The following is a 17488-nucleotide window of genomic DNA, read 5'->3' on the forward strand; positions in this document are numbered from 1 at the left end:
GAATCACTTTTCCTCTAGCCAATGTGTATGTAAGATTTTCAGGTGTTCAGCAAATGTAAGGATATTAAAACAAATTGCTCAGGTTATTGTCAATAATCAACATTCTGCTTTGAATACAATGTAAAGGCCAATGTGAAATATTTTGCCAATTTTTTTCTTACCTGAAATGTTAGGTTCAGTCACAACTTAATAATTTTATTATTTTACATTTGAATTTCACTGATAGGAAGTTAATAATAAAAATGTGAATACCTGTAGTCTAAAAGAATTGCATTTAATAACAAGTTTATAATGTTCTAACCTTTTCTTCAACAGTTTGTGTTGCTCCTTCATTAGTTACTGAATCTCTGGGCTGCATTTCTAATAAAGTATGGAGAAGTCTGTCTGAAGTTACAGTCAGGAATTCAATCTCTGCATTTGAGTGGAGACCATAATGTACAGGACTTTCAGGTGGTAATATTTCATCAATGTACCTATGGTAGCCATTGTAATCAAGATTTGATGGAGCTACAAAACCAGGAGCCAGAGTCATCTTTCTTTCAAACTGTAGCCGAGCAAGAAAAAAAGTTAAGAAATGCCCATCAGTTTAACTTAGCGTATAAACATATATTACCTTTACTCGTTTAAGCAGACATGCAATCAATATAATCCTTATTATTAACTTCCAATGGAAGGGAGCATATAAATTTTGAAATAAGAAGAGAAAGTGAGCAAAAGGAGGAACCTTGAGCATCTGAAAGAAGGAAAGTGACCCATAGAGTCATAGAGATGTACAGCATGGAAACACACCCTTCGGTTCAACCCGTCCATGCCGATCAGATATCCCAACCCAATCTAGTCCTACCTTCCAGCACCCGGCCCATATCCCTCCAAACCCTTCCCATTCATAGAACATAGAAGGATACAGCGCAGTACAGGCCCTTCGGCCCTCGATGTTGCGCCGACCGAATCCTACCTAACCTATACTAGCCCAATAACTTCCAAATGCCTATCCAATGCCCGCTTAAATGACCATAAAGAAGGAGAGTTCACCACTGATACGGGCAGGGCATTCCATGAACTCACAACCCGCTGTGTGAAGAATCTACCCTTATACCCATATACCCATATACCCATCCAAATGTCTTTTTAAATGTTGCAATTGTACCAGCCTCCACCACTTCTCTGGCATCTCATTCCATACATGTACCACCCTCTGTGTGAAAAATTGCCCATAGGTCTCTTTTATATCTTTCCCCTCTCGCCCTAAACCTATGATCTCTAGTTCTGGACTCCCTGACCCCAGGGAAAAGACTTTGCCTATTTACCCTATCCATGCCCCTCATAACTTTTTAAACCTCCTATAAGGTCACTTCTCAGCCTCTGGGAAAGCAGCCCCAGCCTGTTCAGTCTCTCACTATAGCTCAAATCCTCCAACCCTGGCAACATCCTTGTAAGTCTTTTCTGAACCCTTTCGAGTTTCACAACATCTTTTCGTTGATGATCCTTCATGAGAATTTGAGAAAATAGATGATCAAGCTACATTAATTTAATTGACTGACTTGAGTCAGTTTCTTTTACTTATTGAAAGAAGTGTCGATATACAAGGATATGAAAGGCATCAAAGAAGCCAAAAGGCTGAATTTGGTGGAAGCCCCAGGAACAGGAATGATTGAGGCAGAAAGGACAGAGGGTCAGGTGGGAGTATCAGTATCCAATTCCTGGTATCAGAAAATCTGTCCCCAAATTAAACTGGGAATGGGAAGGTCCTGAAATGAGAATCCTGACTAATGGTGACAGAATGATCATTATTTTTATTAGTTAATTTCATAGTTTCACTAAGTAGCCACTAAAAAGTTAAATATTCTGAGTCCAATGGATTTTAGTGATGTTTCAATTATATCATGGTACTCAGATGACTGCCAAGTGGCTTCTGAAGGCTGCCCTTGTTGGCGTTGCCACATAGCCTCAGAAAGGGTACTCAATGCCTGGTCAAATCATTAAGAAATAAAGGGGTGGGCAACTAAGCTATTACCCTATACTTGCCTCTGACCCGTTGCTGCCATTCTTTCAGTGATCATTTCCCTCTGATTCCCAGCCCACCCCATTCATCTGTCTCCAATATTATCAGGCTTCAGAGTATTACCAACAGAAACACTACTCCTGGTGGCATGGTCCACAATGGAAGGTAACTGGCCTCTGATTGGCTGACAGCTCTTGGTTGCAAGATTTCCACTTCCTCAGGCCTGTTCTCATTAAAAACCTAATGCTGGTTAGTTAAGTGCCAAAGTGCACTCACATTGCTTCAGTCCTTCCCCTTAACGTGATATGGAGCTCCCTGCAGCTCTTAAACAAACTTCCACCAAAATATTAATAGAAATAGCTTCAAGTCAAAGGAAATTAAGTGAAATGTAAATGGGGAAAAACAAATATAAAACTGATAACTGCAGTACTGGTTTTAAATTCCCTCCACAGACTTGCCCCTCAGTTTCTGTATAATCCTCCAACCCCATAATCACGGTCATAGAGATGTACAGCATGGAAACAGACCCTTTGGTCCAAATCATCCTTGCCAACCAGATATCCAAACCTAATCTAGTCCCGTTTTTCAGCACTTGGCCCATATCCCTCTAAACCATTCCTATTCATATACCCTTCCAGATGCCTTTTAAATGTTGCAATTGTACTAGCCTCCATCACTTCCTCTGGCAGCTCATTCCATACATGCACCACCCTCTGCATGAAAATATTGCCCCTTAGGTCCCTTTCATATCTTTCCCTTCTCACCCTAAACCTATGCCCTCTAGTTCAGGTCTTCCCCACCCCAGGGAAATAATTAGTCTATTTATCCGATCCATGCCCCTCATGATTTTATAAATCTTTATAAAGGTCACCCCTCAGCCTCCGACGCTCCAAGGAAAACAGCCCCAGCCTAAACAGCCTCTCCCTATAGCTCAAATCCTCTAACCCAGGCAACATTGTTATAAATCTTTTCTGAACCCTTTCAAGTTCACAACATCCTTCCGATAGGAAGGAGACCAGGTTTGCACGCAATATTCCAAAAGTGGCCGAAACAATGTCCTGCACAGCCGCAACTTGACCTCTCAAATCCTACACTCTATGCTCTGACCAATAAAGGAAAGCATACCAAACGTATTTTTTTTATCATTTTTTTATTAAGAAAAATTAGATTTTTAAATATTACAACAAATACAAAACAATGCAATTCAAAACAGTACAAAACTAAACCCAAATAATTTTAAAAATTCCCTGATCCACCCTCCTATACGAATGTATAAACATATATAGAGAAGTATAAAATTTTAAAAAAATCTAAACTAGCTATTTAACTAACTAAATAAGTACCTAACAACAAACAAATAAATAGTAATAACACTCAGCCCAGCCAAACAAAACACTCATACATTCACAGTTCCTCCTCCTTGGACATTGGACTCATGAAACACAATCATTACGGCTATATAAAAGCCCTTGTTAGTGTGGCAGATAAATCTGTGTCCAGGTATTTCAAAAAGGGTTGCCATATCTTGTAAAAAATTCTCAGTTTTGTGGTGTACCATATTTGTGAGAAAATCCAGGGGAATATGCTCCATAACATATGCTCCGCCAACCCGACAGGCCTGGGGGGTTTTCTGATGTCCAACCAAGCAAGATATTCTTCCTTGCACAGAAGGCAAGAATATTGAAAAGTTTTGCCTTATGCGAGTCTGCAGGCCCAAAAGGAGCAAAATAGGGTCCTTCTCCACCCCTACACCTAAAATCCTCTCCATTGCACCCACCACAGCGCTCCAATATGTTTGAAGCCTGTCACAAGACCAAAGATAATGGGTAAGAGTACCCGTACAGACCTTGCACTTGGGGCATGCTGAAGATACTCCTGGTTTAAATTTTGACAAACGGTTTGGGGCTAAGTGAACCCTGTGGAGAATCTTCAACTGTAAAGCATGGGTCCTACTGCAAAATGATATCTTCCTTGCATTCTCCCAAATATCCTCCCATGCCTCTGAAGAAACTTCAACATCCAGCTCTCTTTCCCACATCTTGTAGAGTCGAACAGACTCCTCTGAGGTGGCACCCCCCAATTGGTGATATAAAGTACTGACAGAAAGTGTACTCTTAGCCCTTAGTACCCCTCTTTCTATGTCAGATTTGTAGGGATCAGTCAAAAGTGTGGTCCTTTTTTGAATAAAATCCCTAACTTGAAAAAAATGAAAGAGGTCTCTATTAGGTAACTCGTACTTCTGTACTAACTGATCAAAGGACATCATTACATCTCCCTCAAGTAAATCACCCATGCAAGATATACCCCTAGCTGCCCAATGTTTAAATCCTGAATCTATCATACCTGGTTGAAAACTCGGCATACCCACTAAAGATGTAAACAAAGATGTTTTGCCAATATTACCTTCCCTCTGCCGAATTGCCCTCCATGCTTTAACAGTATTGATGACTATTGGGTTATGGCAATATTCCCTAACTGTCCAAAACCTTGTCCAAAACCAACAAACTGGTAAGGGGGCACCTTGCCTGGGAGACTTCGCTATCTAGCCATATTGAAAGAGGGTCCCCACAAACCCAATCACTTGCCTAGGTCAAAGGGAGCTTAATTGGTCATTTTTAATGTCCGGAAGGTCTACTCCCCCTAATCTGTGAGACAACTGCAGTTTGGTTAATTTAATGAGGGGCCATTTATGGGACCAGATAAAGGAGCTGAACCAACCGTTCAGTCTCCTGAGTGTTTGTTCATTGAAAATCAGGGGGAGCATTCGTATTTGGTATAGCAAACGAGGGAGAATATTCATCTTAATAAGCGCTATCTGACCCAACCATGAGACTGGAAGTGCCTCCCATCTTTGGAGATCTTGTTTAATTTTTTCAAATAATTGAGTAATTATTTGAACAGCCAATCCAGAACTGGAGTAATGAATATGCCCAAATACACAAAACCCCCCTGTGACCACCTAAATGGGAATCTATAATCACTCAAGAGCCAACTCTTTTGTTAGACCATCCATAGGCATAGACTCTGATTTAGCAAAATTAATCTTATACCCTGAAAAACGCCAAACATGTGAATGCATTGTATCAGGCAAGGCACCTGAAACTGCTGGATTTGTCAAGAAAATTAGAACATCATCTGCATACAGCGAGATCTTATGTAATTTTGACCCCACTTCTGGAACTGATATATTGAGATCCCCACGAATGGCCTCTGCCAACGGTCCAATCACCAACGTAAAAAGTAATGGTGAAAGGGGACAGCCCTGCCGGCTGCCCCTAGAAATATTAAAATTGCTTGATCGTAACCCGTTGGTAGTGACCGCAGCAAGAGGTACACTGTAGAGAACCTTTACCCATCTTATGAAAACTTCGCCCAGACCAAACCGGTCTAGAGTATAGGAAAGGTACGGCCACTCAACTTGGTCAAATGTCTTCTCTGCATCGAAAGAAATCACCAATCCCTGTATTGACTGCTGTCGGCATACTTGAATTACGTTAAGCAGCCTCCTAACGTTATTGGAGGATCTGCGACCCTTTATGAAGCCCGTCTGATCCTCTTTAATAATAGAAGGTAACACAGTCTCCAGCCTTAACGCAAGAGCCTTAGAAAGGATCTTAAAGTCCATATTTAAGAGCGAGATGGGCCTGTATGAAGCACAGTCTTCTGGATCCTTCCCTTTTTTAAAGATAAGTAAAACATTGGCCTCTCTCAGAGGTGGTGGGAGACAAACATGACTGTATGAATCATTAAACATATTCAGCATCGGGCCAGACAATATACTTATAAATTCCTTATAGAATTCACTGAGAAGTCCATCAGGACTGGGCGCCTTTCCACTCTGAAGCTGCTTCACAGCTTCCTGCACTTCTTGCTCTGATAATGGGACTTTGAGAAAGGGCCGTTGTTCGGGAGTCACACCCGGGAGCTTCAGATCTCTAAAAAAGGATTCCATTTTGGCCTGCCCCTCCTCAAAATTCTCAGACAGATATAACTTAGAGTAGAATCTCGGGAACGCCACATTAATCTTTTTAGAATCACATGTTAGGTTCCCAGACCCTTCCCTAATCGCTGTAATGGTTTGTGGGGTACTTCTCTTTCTGGCAAGGTTTGCTAAGTATTTGCCTGGCTTGTCACCATGCTCATATAATCTTTTCTTTGCCAGCTCCTTCTTTGCCGTCTGCGTGAGCATGGAATTTAGTGCAGACCGCAGTGCCGTAATCCTCTGTAGTTTGACCAACGAGGGTCTGTCAAAATAGGCCTTTTCAGCTGTCTTCAATCATGCTTCAAGGAGATATTGCTGCTCACCCTTCTGCCGCTTCCTACTTATGGAATATGAACTAACTAACCCTCTGGCATAAACTTTGGCGGTTTCCCAGAGAATAGATGAGCTATCAACCAAGCCTATGTTGATGTCGAGGAATACCCGAAATTCCCTAGAGAAATACTCCACAAACATGCTGTCCATGAGAATAAAGGGGTCCATTCGCCAGTACCTTGAATCCACTGTAACATCTTTAATTTTAACCATGAGGTATACTGGAGCATGATCAGAGATGGCAATATTACTAATCGTACAGGATGCCACCAGATCCAGGGTTACCACAGGGGTCAGAAAAAAATCAATACTCGTGTGACATCTGTGCGGATTGGAGAAAAACGTGAAATCCCTACCTGTAGGGTGGAGACACGTCCAGACGTCCACCAATCCTAATTTCCCACACAAACCCAATAACTGTTTAGTTTGTGCAGAGGGTATCGAGGGACCTTTAGGCAACCTGTCTACTGTGGGATCCATGAAGCAGTTAAAATCTCCCCCTATAATGATGTGCCGAGACTTGAGACTTATCAGTTTAGAAAAAGCATCTACCAAGAATTTAAGAGGATGAGCTGGGGGAACAATAAACATTTAAAATGCCATATTCTTCCCCATTTATCAAGGCTTTAAGAATTACAAACCTCCCTCATGTGTCTTTAACACATTCCAACAATTTAAATGAGAGATTTTTCTGAACCAATATAGCCACTCCCCTACTTCTGGTATTAAATGATGAAAAATAAACTCGGTGAAAGCCATTCTGCTGTAATTTCAGATGCTCCTTGTCATCCAAATGTGTCTCCTTTCTAAGACTCAAGAGTACCTTCTTCCTCTTAATTGGTGAGTGACTTCCCTTGATATTCCAGGTACACCATTTAATCAAATCATTAGCCATAGTCTTCTGCAATTTTATTTAAATTCCAAAGAGGAGGAACCCGAACCACAAATTGCTGAGCCTTAGTGTCGCATGGTCCACCAAATATAAAAACTACATAAACTAAAACCACTACATTTAACAAACATACAAAATTATTAAAAATAAAAAACAACAGAAACCAGAAAACAAACTGACATATAAAGCGCCAATAGCGCTGAGTAGGGGAACTCACCCCCTGCCCGGACGGGGCAACTACCCGTCCCGAACTGCCCAAAATAGGCATCTAACCATGTCTACCACCTTCACTTCTCCCAGCTAGAGCCGCTTCGCAAGCACAAGCTAAAAAGAATAAACACCCCATAGAATATCAATATGAATTAAAAAAAATTATTTTATAAACAAAGGGGAATAAATACCCCACCCATCCTTTGGTATGTCCTAACGTAGAAATTTAAAATGTACATCTTAACCACTGCCAGACATAGTTTGAACCAAATTATTATCAATAGAAAAAAAGGGGAAAAACAAAGTTTCAACCCGGATTTCCTCCATTTCTTTTACAGAATGATAAACACATACCCAAGCAACAATATTTATACATACTACAATTGTTTAAATTAGGTTATTTTGTCTACAAAATCTCTTGCCTTCTCTGATGTGTCAAAGGGATAAATGGATCCATCTAAGGTGATCCAAAGCACTGCAGGATATCTCAGGGAGTACTGAATCCCAAGCTCCTTCAATCTTCTCTTGACACCATCATACGATTTTCGTTTCTGGATCACCGCCGCTGAAAAGTCTTGAAAAAACATGATCTTAGGCCTCTCGTAAATTAGGGCCTTTGGATCCTTCCCCTCAGTCTGGAAGCCTCCATGACTTCTCCTTATCCCGGTAATGATGGAACTGCACCAGCAAAGGACAAGGGTGTTGACCCAGATTGACCTCTGTGCTGCGACCCGGTGAGCCCTCTCTATCTTCAATCCTCTCATGCTAGTCTCCAAGTCAAAGAATTTTGGAAGCCAATCTTCAATAAATTCCGCAGGCCGCTCACCTTCCTTACCCTCAGGCAGACCGATGATCTGAATGTTTTTTCTCCTGCCCCTGTTTTCAAGATCATCCACTTGGTCACGCAAATTACGAACCTGTGTCTTCAGGGCTTGGATCTCTTCCTTGAATGAACTGGCATCAGCTTCCACCACTGTGACCCTGTGCTTCACCTCATCCATCCTCTTCTCCAGGTCTCCCAGCTGCTGCTCATGCTTCTGCAGCATGAGATAGACTGACCCAACTTCTCTTCAATCTGTTTCCCCAACATCTCGCGAGATTTCGAGAGCTGGTTCACCAGGTCCTGGAGAGTAATCGGCTCTGAGGCTGCTGCAAGCTGAGCTGCAGGCCCAGCCTCAGATGCTCTTCCTCTCTTTTTAGGCATTTCTGGACAGCTGAAAATACAGGTAAGTCAATTTTTAAATGTTTCTTGGGGCTACAAAATTTTTCCAACGCCCAAGAAACCCTGATGACCTGGGTTGGGTGAGTTAAAGACCATCCTGCTCCTGCTGCGAAGCAAAGCTCTGCAGTGTGAACTTCTCAGATTGCCGCCATCTTAGATCCCCCCCAACCATCATCTTCACTATCCTAGCTACCTGTGACTCTAGTTTCAAGGAACTATGAACGAGCACTCCAAGGTCTCTTTGTTCAGCAACACTCCCCAGGATCTTACCATTTAAGTCCTGCTCTATTTACTTTTCCAAAATGCAGCACCTCGCACTTATCTAAATTAAACTCCATGTGCCACTCCTCAACCCATTGGCCCACCTGATCAAGATCCCATTGTACTCTGAGTGAACATTCTTCGCTGTCCACTACAACTCCAATTTTGGTGTCATCTGCACCTTTGAGATATCTTTGAGCAGAATTTCGGTGGAGAGGTAACATCTATTCTGACAAGTCCTGACAAACCTATCCCAACAGTCACTGCATCAGAGGTCAGATCCATTTTCCTTTGTGTGAATCCAAGGAAAGCAATGGGACCAGATGGAGTACCAGGCCATACACTCAGAGCATGCGCTGATCTACTGGCAGAGGTCTTCTTTGATATCTTCAATCTCTCCCTGCAGCGGGCCACTGTCCCTGCCTGTTTCAAGAGGGCCAACATCATCCCTGTGCCTAAGAAGGCTCTTGCAGCTTGTGTCAATGACTACCGCCCAGTGGCCCTAACTTTGAAGTGCTTTCAAAGGCTAGTCATAGCATTAATCAACTCCAGCCTCTCCACTACTCTTGACCCACTCCAATTTGCCTATCAGACCAACTGATCCACGTCAGATGCCATATCACTTGCTCTTAACTCCTCCCTGGAACATCTTGACACCAAAAACAGCTATGTAAGAATCCTAATCACTGGCAACAGTTCAGCCTTCATCACTATTATTCACACTAGACTGATTACTATACTTGGTGATCTCGGACAATGCCCCACTCTTAGCAACTGGATCCTCAGTTTCCTGACCCACAGGCCACAATCAGTGAAGATTGGGGACAATATTTCGTCCTCACTAACACTCAACACTGGAGCACCCCCAGGTGTGTGTACTCAGCTCCCTGCTGTACTCACTGCATACCCATGACTGCGTCGCCAAATACCAGACTAATGCTATTTAAAAATTTGCTGATGACACCACCATAGTTCGTCAAATCTCCGATGACCACAAAAGAGACTATAGACTGGAGATGGAAGATCTGGAAAAATGGTGCACAGAGAACAACCTAGCTCTCAAAGCAAGCAAAACCAAGGAACTCATTATTGACTTCCGGCAGGATGTTACTCGTGTCCCCCTACACATTAACAGCACAGAGGTGGAACGAGTGGAGAGTGTCAAGCTCCTGGGAGCGGTCATCCACAACAAACTTTCTTGGACTTTTCATGTGGACACACTGGTTACAAAGGCCCAACAATGTCTCTTCTTTCTCAGGCAGCTGAGGAAATTTGGCATGACGGCAAATACGCTTGCCAATTTTTATAGGTGCACCATCGAGAGCATTCTATCTGGATGTACCACTACCTGGTATGACAACTTTGCCATTCAAAATCAGAGACAGTTAACTGCGTGGTGAACTCAGCCCTGACAATCACAAAGGCCAACCTCCCATCAATAGGAGGCTTCTACCAGGCCTGCTGTCAAGGAAATGCCGCCAGCATTCTTCAAGATTCATCCCACCCTGGAAATGTTTTTCTACAATTTCTTGGGGGGGGGGGGGTGGAAGGTACAGAAGTCTGAACACACAGCTAGTTTCTTAACCGTTTCTACCCTACTGTTAGAATACTGAATGGACTCTCAAACTGTTAACATTCGCCTGTACCCGTGTTTTTGTTTTTTGCCACTGTTTATCTATTATTTACTATCTATGCTACTTAACTCATGATCTGCCTGTATTGCTCACAAGACAAAGCTTTTCGCTGTGCCTCGGTACCAGTGACAAAAAATTCAATTCAATATCTCAATGTCTCCAATTCAGATGGCCTGTGCATTCCCAATCAATGTGCCACCTTTGGCGGCTGCTAAGGTGCCAGATCTGGAATTCCCTCGCTACTTTTTTGCCCCTCTTCTTTCCTTTCCTTAAGTTAAATTAAAATCTACCTCTTAGCCCAAGTGTTTGGCTATCTGACCTAACATCTGCTTATGTAGCTCTGTTATAATCTGTTTTTATAATGTTCCGGTGAATTGCCTTTGCAACCTTTAAAGGCACTATATAAATTCTCGGAGAAAGTTTATGTTGAGATTAGAGAGCAATAGTTCAGAAATGGAATAGTGAATAGAATGTTATTGGTTACTGAGGCAGCAGGAATAGTGTAGGGTGTTGGTCAAATTGTGGGGAAACTGATTAGGACAAAACACTGTTGCATTCCCATCCATGGGCGACTTTCCTGGAGGCTATTAGGCAGCAGGTTAGAAGTCCGTATGCTGATGGTGAGCAAGCAATTATGCCATTTTTGAGAAGCTTCATAGCTCAGGTTGGGGTTCAGGTTGTAAGTTTGCTCGCTGAGCTGGAAGGTTTGTTTTCAGATGTTTCATCACCATACTCGATAATATCAATGAACCTCTGAAGTGCTGGTGTTCTGTCCCACTTTCTATTTATGTTTTTTGTCTATTAAGACAGCCGATATCCTTTCTGGATCTTTTTCTCAGAGGTTGGTAAATGGGGTCCAAATTGATGTGTTTATTGATGGAGTTCTGGCTTGAATGCCAGGCCTCTAGAAATTCCCGTGCATGTCTCTGTTTAGCCTGTCCAAGAATGGATGTATTGTCCCAATTGAAGTGGTGTCCTTCTTCATCTGTATGTAAGGATACTAGTGATAGTTGGTCATATCTTCTGGTGGCTAGTTGGTGTTCATGTATCCAGGTGGCTAGTTTTCAGCTTGTCTGTCTGATGTACTGTTTGTTATAATCCTTACAGGGTATTTTTTGTAAATGACATTTGTTTTGCTCGTTGTTTGGCGTAGGGTCCTTTAAGTTCATCAGTTGCTGTTTCAGTGCGTTCGTAGGTTTGTGGGCTACCATGACACCAAGGGGTTGGAGTAGTCTGGTAGTCATCTCTGAGGTGTCTTTGTATGGTAGTGTGGCTAGTGTTTCTGGGCACATTGTCTACTTGTTTGGGTTTGTTGTTTAAGAACCAGTGGACTTCTTGGATATGCTATATCGCTATTTTTGTTCAGGCGCCCATAGTACCTGGGTGCTGCAGTGTGTTGTGGCCCATTTTAAATAATGTCCTGATGCACCTCTATTTTGTGGGTGTTTGAATGATTTGCTTCTTTAGTTAAGTGTGTGGACCCCTATACCAACAACCAGCAAAAGAAATGTTATTTACAAAAAATACCCTGCAAAGACTGCAAAAAACACTACATCGGACAGACAGGCTGAAAACTAGCCACCTGGATACACAAAAACCAACTAGCCATGAAAAGACATGACCAGCTATCACTAGGACAGGCTAAACAGAGACATGCACAGGAATTTCTAGAGGCCTGGCATTCAAAATGGAACTCCATCAATAAATACATCGTTTTGGACCCCACTTACCAACTTCTGAGAAAAAGAACTGGAAATGATATCGCCCATCTTAATAGACCAAGACACATAAGTAAAAGTGGAACAGAACTGCAGTACTTCACCAGAGGCTCACTGATGTTACCTAGTATGGTGATGATACATCTGAAAACAAATCTTCCAGCTCAGTGAGCAAACTTACAACCTGAGCAGGCAATTATTCACGTTAAGAAGCTAATAGAAACATAATTTGAGATGCTTTTAAAATTTTACCACAGGATCTCTAGCAGTTCACTAGCTAAATTGAGGTGAAAGTTCAGAGACAGGTAAGTGATGGCTGGAAATCAAAATCATTGTGAACTGGAGAGTTTCAACACAAAGAATGAGGAATACTAAGTAACCTAAGTTAGCAGCTAGAGGAACTGCAAATTGTGTGCACTTATCACAAGAAGATTAAAGGAAAAATCTCTCAAAGTTGCAGCTTAGTGAATGCAGAATTAGGGGATAGGGAGGCGTTCAGACTGAAGTGAACAAATTAGCAATGGATTTCATGCACTCAGACTTCAACATCTTCAGTGAAGAATGAGAGACAGAGGGACAGGACAGATGCACAGCCACTGGGAATGGGATTACAGCATATTGCAACAATGTTTGAGACCCTTGATGGACCCTCCTAGATTATGACCAGCTGATGCTCCAAGTGGAGTAATCTTTTTAATCCATATATAGATATAGCATATCTATATATGCTCTGTTGGTGCCTAAGGCGCACTTCTTTTTTATTGCCCATGTGTGCATCCCTACACATCGTGGTGAGACTTCCAAGATGTGTCAGACTCACCTTGCCCACACTTTACTCCATAGAGCTTACAGGTGAGATGATAGTGCATTGGAAACTAGGGATCTCCTGTATCCATTTGATGGTATGCCTGATATAGATCTCCATAAAGGTGGCCACTCTCTCAAACGGTGAAATCATGTACTTGTGCCAGAGACATGGCATTACTAATGAAATGAATGAATCCTTCATTCTCATACATGAGTGCAAACAGTCTTCTGGGTATCTGACAAGAACATTTCCTGCAGATACTCCAGCAGCTGCTGCTTTGGTGATGACTCCTGATGCTTACCAGTGCTGAGAAGCTGAACACCACTGGGCCATATCCTCTGACAGGCAGTGGTTTGAGCTGTCTCTGCCTCTTTTAGTTACTTATGTGTGTTTGTGCTGTGCTTAACTCATGATGTCACCTTTTTTAACTACACGTCAATGCTCATCAATGTTTGAGCATTTGTATTGGTTCAGAGTGCACTACAGTGATGTTACACTGATTCTTCTCAAAAGATGATTTCTCCACTGAGGTCTTATTCTGCTCTGTTCCCCCATGATTGTTGGTGCCTCAGCTACTCCCTGACCTGTGAGAAAGATGGAATGATGTTCAGGTTCTGTGGTATGCAACAATTCTTTTTGCTTTTCATTCATCTGGAGTTCTGTCTTCATTTTACATTGAAGCACCACAAGTGGGGCTGGTCAAAAGGTTCATGGTCACTTCCATGAAGTTACTCATTCTCTATATGCTCCATTCTGCCTCACCCTCACAGTCTGCCTTGATGAAACTGCTCAAAGTGGTTAGCTTAATGAAGAGTTCATTTCATTAACTCTCTTTCTCCGTTATCAAGAAAATGAGCAATGATACTTGGCCCTGAGTTTGTCCCCACTCCTTGGCACTGTGAGTCTGTTGCTTCTGCAAACAAACATATGCTGTGTTACTGGTCTCCAAAGGTTCAGCTGCACTTGCCATCTGGTGCCATTTCAAGGTCAAGCATTTTATCATTTGGAGTACATTGTAATGTAGTGATTAACACCAATTGCCCTCACTGGAAGATGTAATGTATTTTGCTGTGAAGAGGTGCCTGTTCACACCTTGTGACTGATCATTGACCTCTTCTCACATTTTACTGGTTTCTTTTGTGATCTTCATGGCTGCAAGTTTGATATTGTAAATGCCACTCACCTTGTCAAATCATACCCGGTTGTTCAATTGCTTGCAGCATTGCATCTAAGCTTGTGTGACCACCATGCAGCTGCTAGCTTCCTCCAGCCAAACCTCCTTGTTAAGACTTGCTGGCTTCCTCCTCTTTTTACCTGGGTGGAGCATAGTCTTTCATGTTCTTGTTGCTCGGAGGAACATCTCCAGGGTGGTGTCACTAAACATGGGAGACACCTAGTCTTTGAAAGACACCCTTCCTTCTTTAGCCTTATCATTGACTCTTTCTGTTTTAACTTTTGATCCAAATACTGCCATTCCATTTAAATAGAGTGCCTTTGATTAGGCTTCCAAGACTTTTGCCCACCAGCCACCCATTACTAACAGGCTTGCAAGCTGACAGCAAAATCCACTTTTCTAGCCTAGCACTTGTCCATACAGTCACGCACCCTGATCTTGACAGTGAACTTGGGCCTTTTTTCCCACCAGTTCAAATTCAGCCTACTGTTTCTCCAAACTTACATTGAGCCTGTTTGTTTGTAAAAATGCAAAAGACCAAAGATCAAAAGGTTGTGAAGTTTTAATAACATTCATAGTACAATACAAAAGGGTAGAATATTTTAGGTCTGCTTGGTGCTTTTTGAAGCAAATGATTATAGCATAGGAAGTGATGACAGTATAGGTCAACTCTTTCATAAGCAGTCACAAGCACATGTAGTCTTGCTTGTTGTGGCTGAACACCCACAAGTCAACGAGTCTGCCCAAGACAGGTAACCACATGGGCTGATGCCTGCAAACCTGACAGGAGCAGAAAACTGGAGCTGACCACAAAGTGAGGTTTAACCCAAAAAGCTTTCTTTTTGGTTGTGTCATTGTCCCACGGGTAAAGAAGCTATCAGTGCTGTGCATTTTCCTGGCTGTGGGAAGTTTGGTGATGGTGTGTGAACTGCTGAGTGTTTTAGCTGCTTTTATGAATCAGTAGAATCGTGGCAGATGTGTGAGATGCCAGTGACACTACATTGTTGGCTGCAACAAAGTGACAGACATTGATCACATAAGAAACAAATGGAGGAGATGTTTGGCATCCAACTTTTCGTGTGGCAGTCCTCCGCAGTGACAACCTTACAAATCTTACACATTCATGGAGTAGAGAACACACCAGATCAATCATCTTCTTGTGTCACAAGAGTCAGGTTCTCCTGAGCCACCCATAAGCTCTGACCTCTTTCTTCAAATCACAGCCTTTTTGTATTTTTCTTTAATAGGTCTGTTTGGACATATCATGACAACTCCAGGGCAGGTTGGGTTTGAGCATGGACCTTCTGGTGTGGAGGTAGGGACACCCCCTCAATTGAGGCACAAGATGCTAAATTGACAACATGAGTTGTGGATCAAGGCACTATTGAGATACGAACACAGGATCTCCTGTTTCATAGGTAGGGGCTTTAACCAACTAAGTTGTCACATATAACTTCAAACTAGGAGTCAAGAGAATCAGTCAACGGGATTTGAAAATCTCTGAGGCCTAGAGGTTGTTAATTTACCATCAGAATAACTCTGCCAAAACTACATGCTAAATCAATCTGTTTATCCCTAGTTAGCACATCCTGAGGTGGAACTTGAACCTTGGTCTTCCAGCCCACTGGTAGAGACATACCACAGCACTAAAACAGCCTCAAGGCACAAGCCATTTTTTTTTTGCAGGCTTACATCAATATTGGTTTATAACTGATTAGCAGGAGGTGAAAAAAGAGAGACAATTAGGGAATCATAATCTTAATTTCACCTCTATTTTGAGAAGCGACCATAATTCTCTTCTATACAAATTAAAATATTGTAAGTGTGTGACAAAACCATCCATGATGTTGAAGAAACCTTTGCAAAAAAGGTGTGATGCCTACTTTTGGTTTATTTCATGTCAAATAATTCTTGAACTGTGCAGCATGGTTAAATGCAGCACAAAATGTAAGGAAAAGATGCACAAGTCATAATCTATTTCCTCTAATACTACACAGGCAAAATACTAGCAATGCTGAAAATCTGAGAGAAAAAGAATTAAAGATTCAGGTTAGTTGTAATGCAAGATTATCAACTTGAAATGTTAATTCTGTTTCTCTCTCCAAATGTTACCTGACCCTCTCATTCATCTCATGAGATACCACCATCTGCTTGATTCATCAGAAGGTCAAACTCCAGTAAATGTACACAGCAAACAAGTGAAAGAAAGGAGAGGAAATGTAAAAGGTGTGTGTGAAGAAGAAGAAGAAAAGAAAAAACACAGGTGAAAAAGACAAAAATGGAGAATAGGAGAGATTGAGAAGAGTGATAATGCAATATTTGCTGCTTATTAGCATAGACTTAATAATGTCCATTGTTATTCAATTGTGATCCAAAAATGTTTGTGAATTAATAATTTATTTAAAATGTGAAAACATGGAAAGGCTAATATTTGATGAATAATTTGTATTCACGTAAGTATTGATTGAAATTGGAAAAGCTATTATCTCAATAATATTCTGTATTAGACATGTGGAGACAAATTTCCAGTAGGGGGAGCCCTAGTTCCAATAACTTGAAATTTCAGAGAGCCTGTACAATTGAGAATCACACTCACCTGGTTCTGCTGCATGTACTCTTCTAGATAAGTACGACATAGTCTTCTATCCCAGTCATCAGTAATATGACCTCCATAAATAATTTCACCAAACAGGTAACGCAAATCTTCCCATGGTACCTAAGACCCAACATAATTTAGTCAGAATTCACATATCAAACAAAGTACTAATACATTCTACAGTCATGAATGAATGTGCAACTTTTATTAATAGTAAAAACAATCCTAATTCAGTGAGACGTATTCAATAACAACAAAGGGAAGTAACTGCTAAATAATAAACAAGATTATTGTTAACAGCAATCTCACAGCTCCCATATAAAAATAATTAATAATCCATAACAGAATGAATAAATGAAATAGTCCACCAGTGATGATGAATTGATATTCTTCGAGTCATCAGCAAATGACTAACTGAATTACTTTTTAACACATCAAGCAAGATTACAATAATGCAACATCACTGACATAAGATTTTATAACCTTTAAAGCAAATTTATCATCTGTTTGATAATGGGATGACCAAGCTTGTTCAATAACAGAAGTAAATTTCATCTGCCTACTTATTCACACACTTGAGACCTTCTGCCTCAATATTTGTAACACAGCCTAAAATGTAAATGCAGAAAACATTTTTATTGTTAATTTATTAATAT

At 41.4% G+C, this 17488-nt stretch overlaps 1 protein-coding gene across 1 annotated transcript in view; it reads right to left on the reverse strand.

The window, feature by feature from the left end:
* dnah9l (dynein, axonemal, heavy polypeptide 9 like) overlaps positions 1-17488 on the reverse strand; it is a 429781-nt gene that overhangs the window by 21534 nt on the left and 390759 nt on the right. Inside the window, exons 77-78 of the mRNA XM_060828114.1 lie at positions 16833-16952; positions 302-544 (exon numbers count right to left, since the gene is read on the reverse strand). Coding sequence (XP_060684097.1) covers positions 302-544; positions 16833-16952 — 363 coding nt within the window. The remainder of the gene's footprint in view (positions 1-301; positions 545-16832; positions 16953-17488) is intronic.

Source organism: Hemiscyllium ocellatum, chromosome 7 (genome assembly GCF_020745735.1).
Source record: "Hemiscyllium ocellatum isolate sHemOce1 chromosome 7, sHemOce1.pat.X.cur, whole genome shotgun sequence".
In the NCBI taxonomy this organism is placed as follows: Eukaryota; Metazoa; Chordata; class Chondrichthyes; order Orectolobiformes; family Hemiscylliidae; genus Hemiscyllium; species Hemiscyllium ocellatum.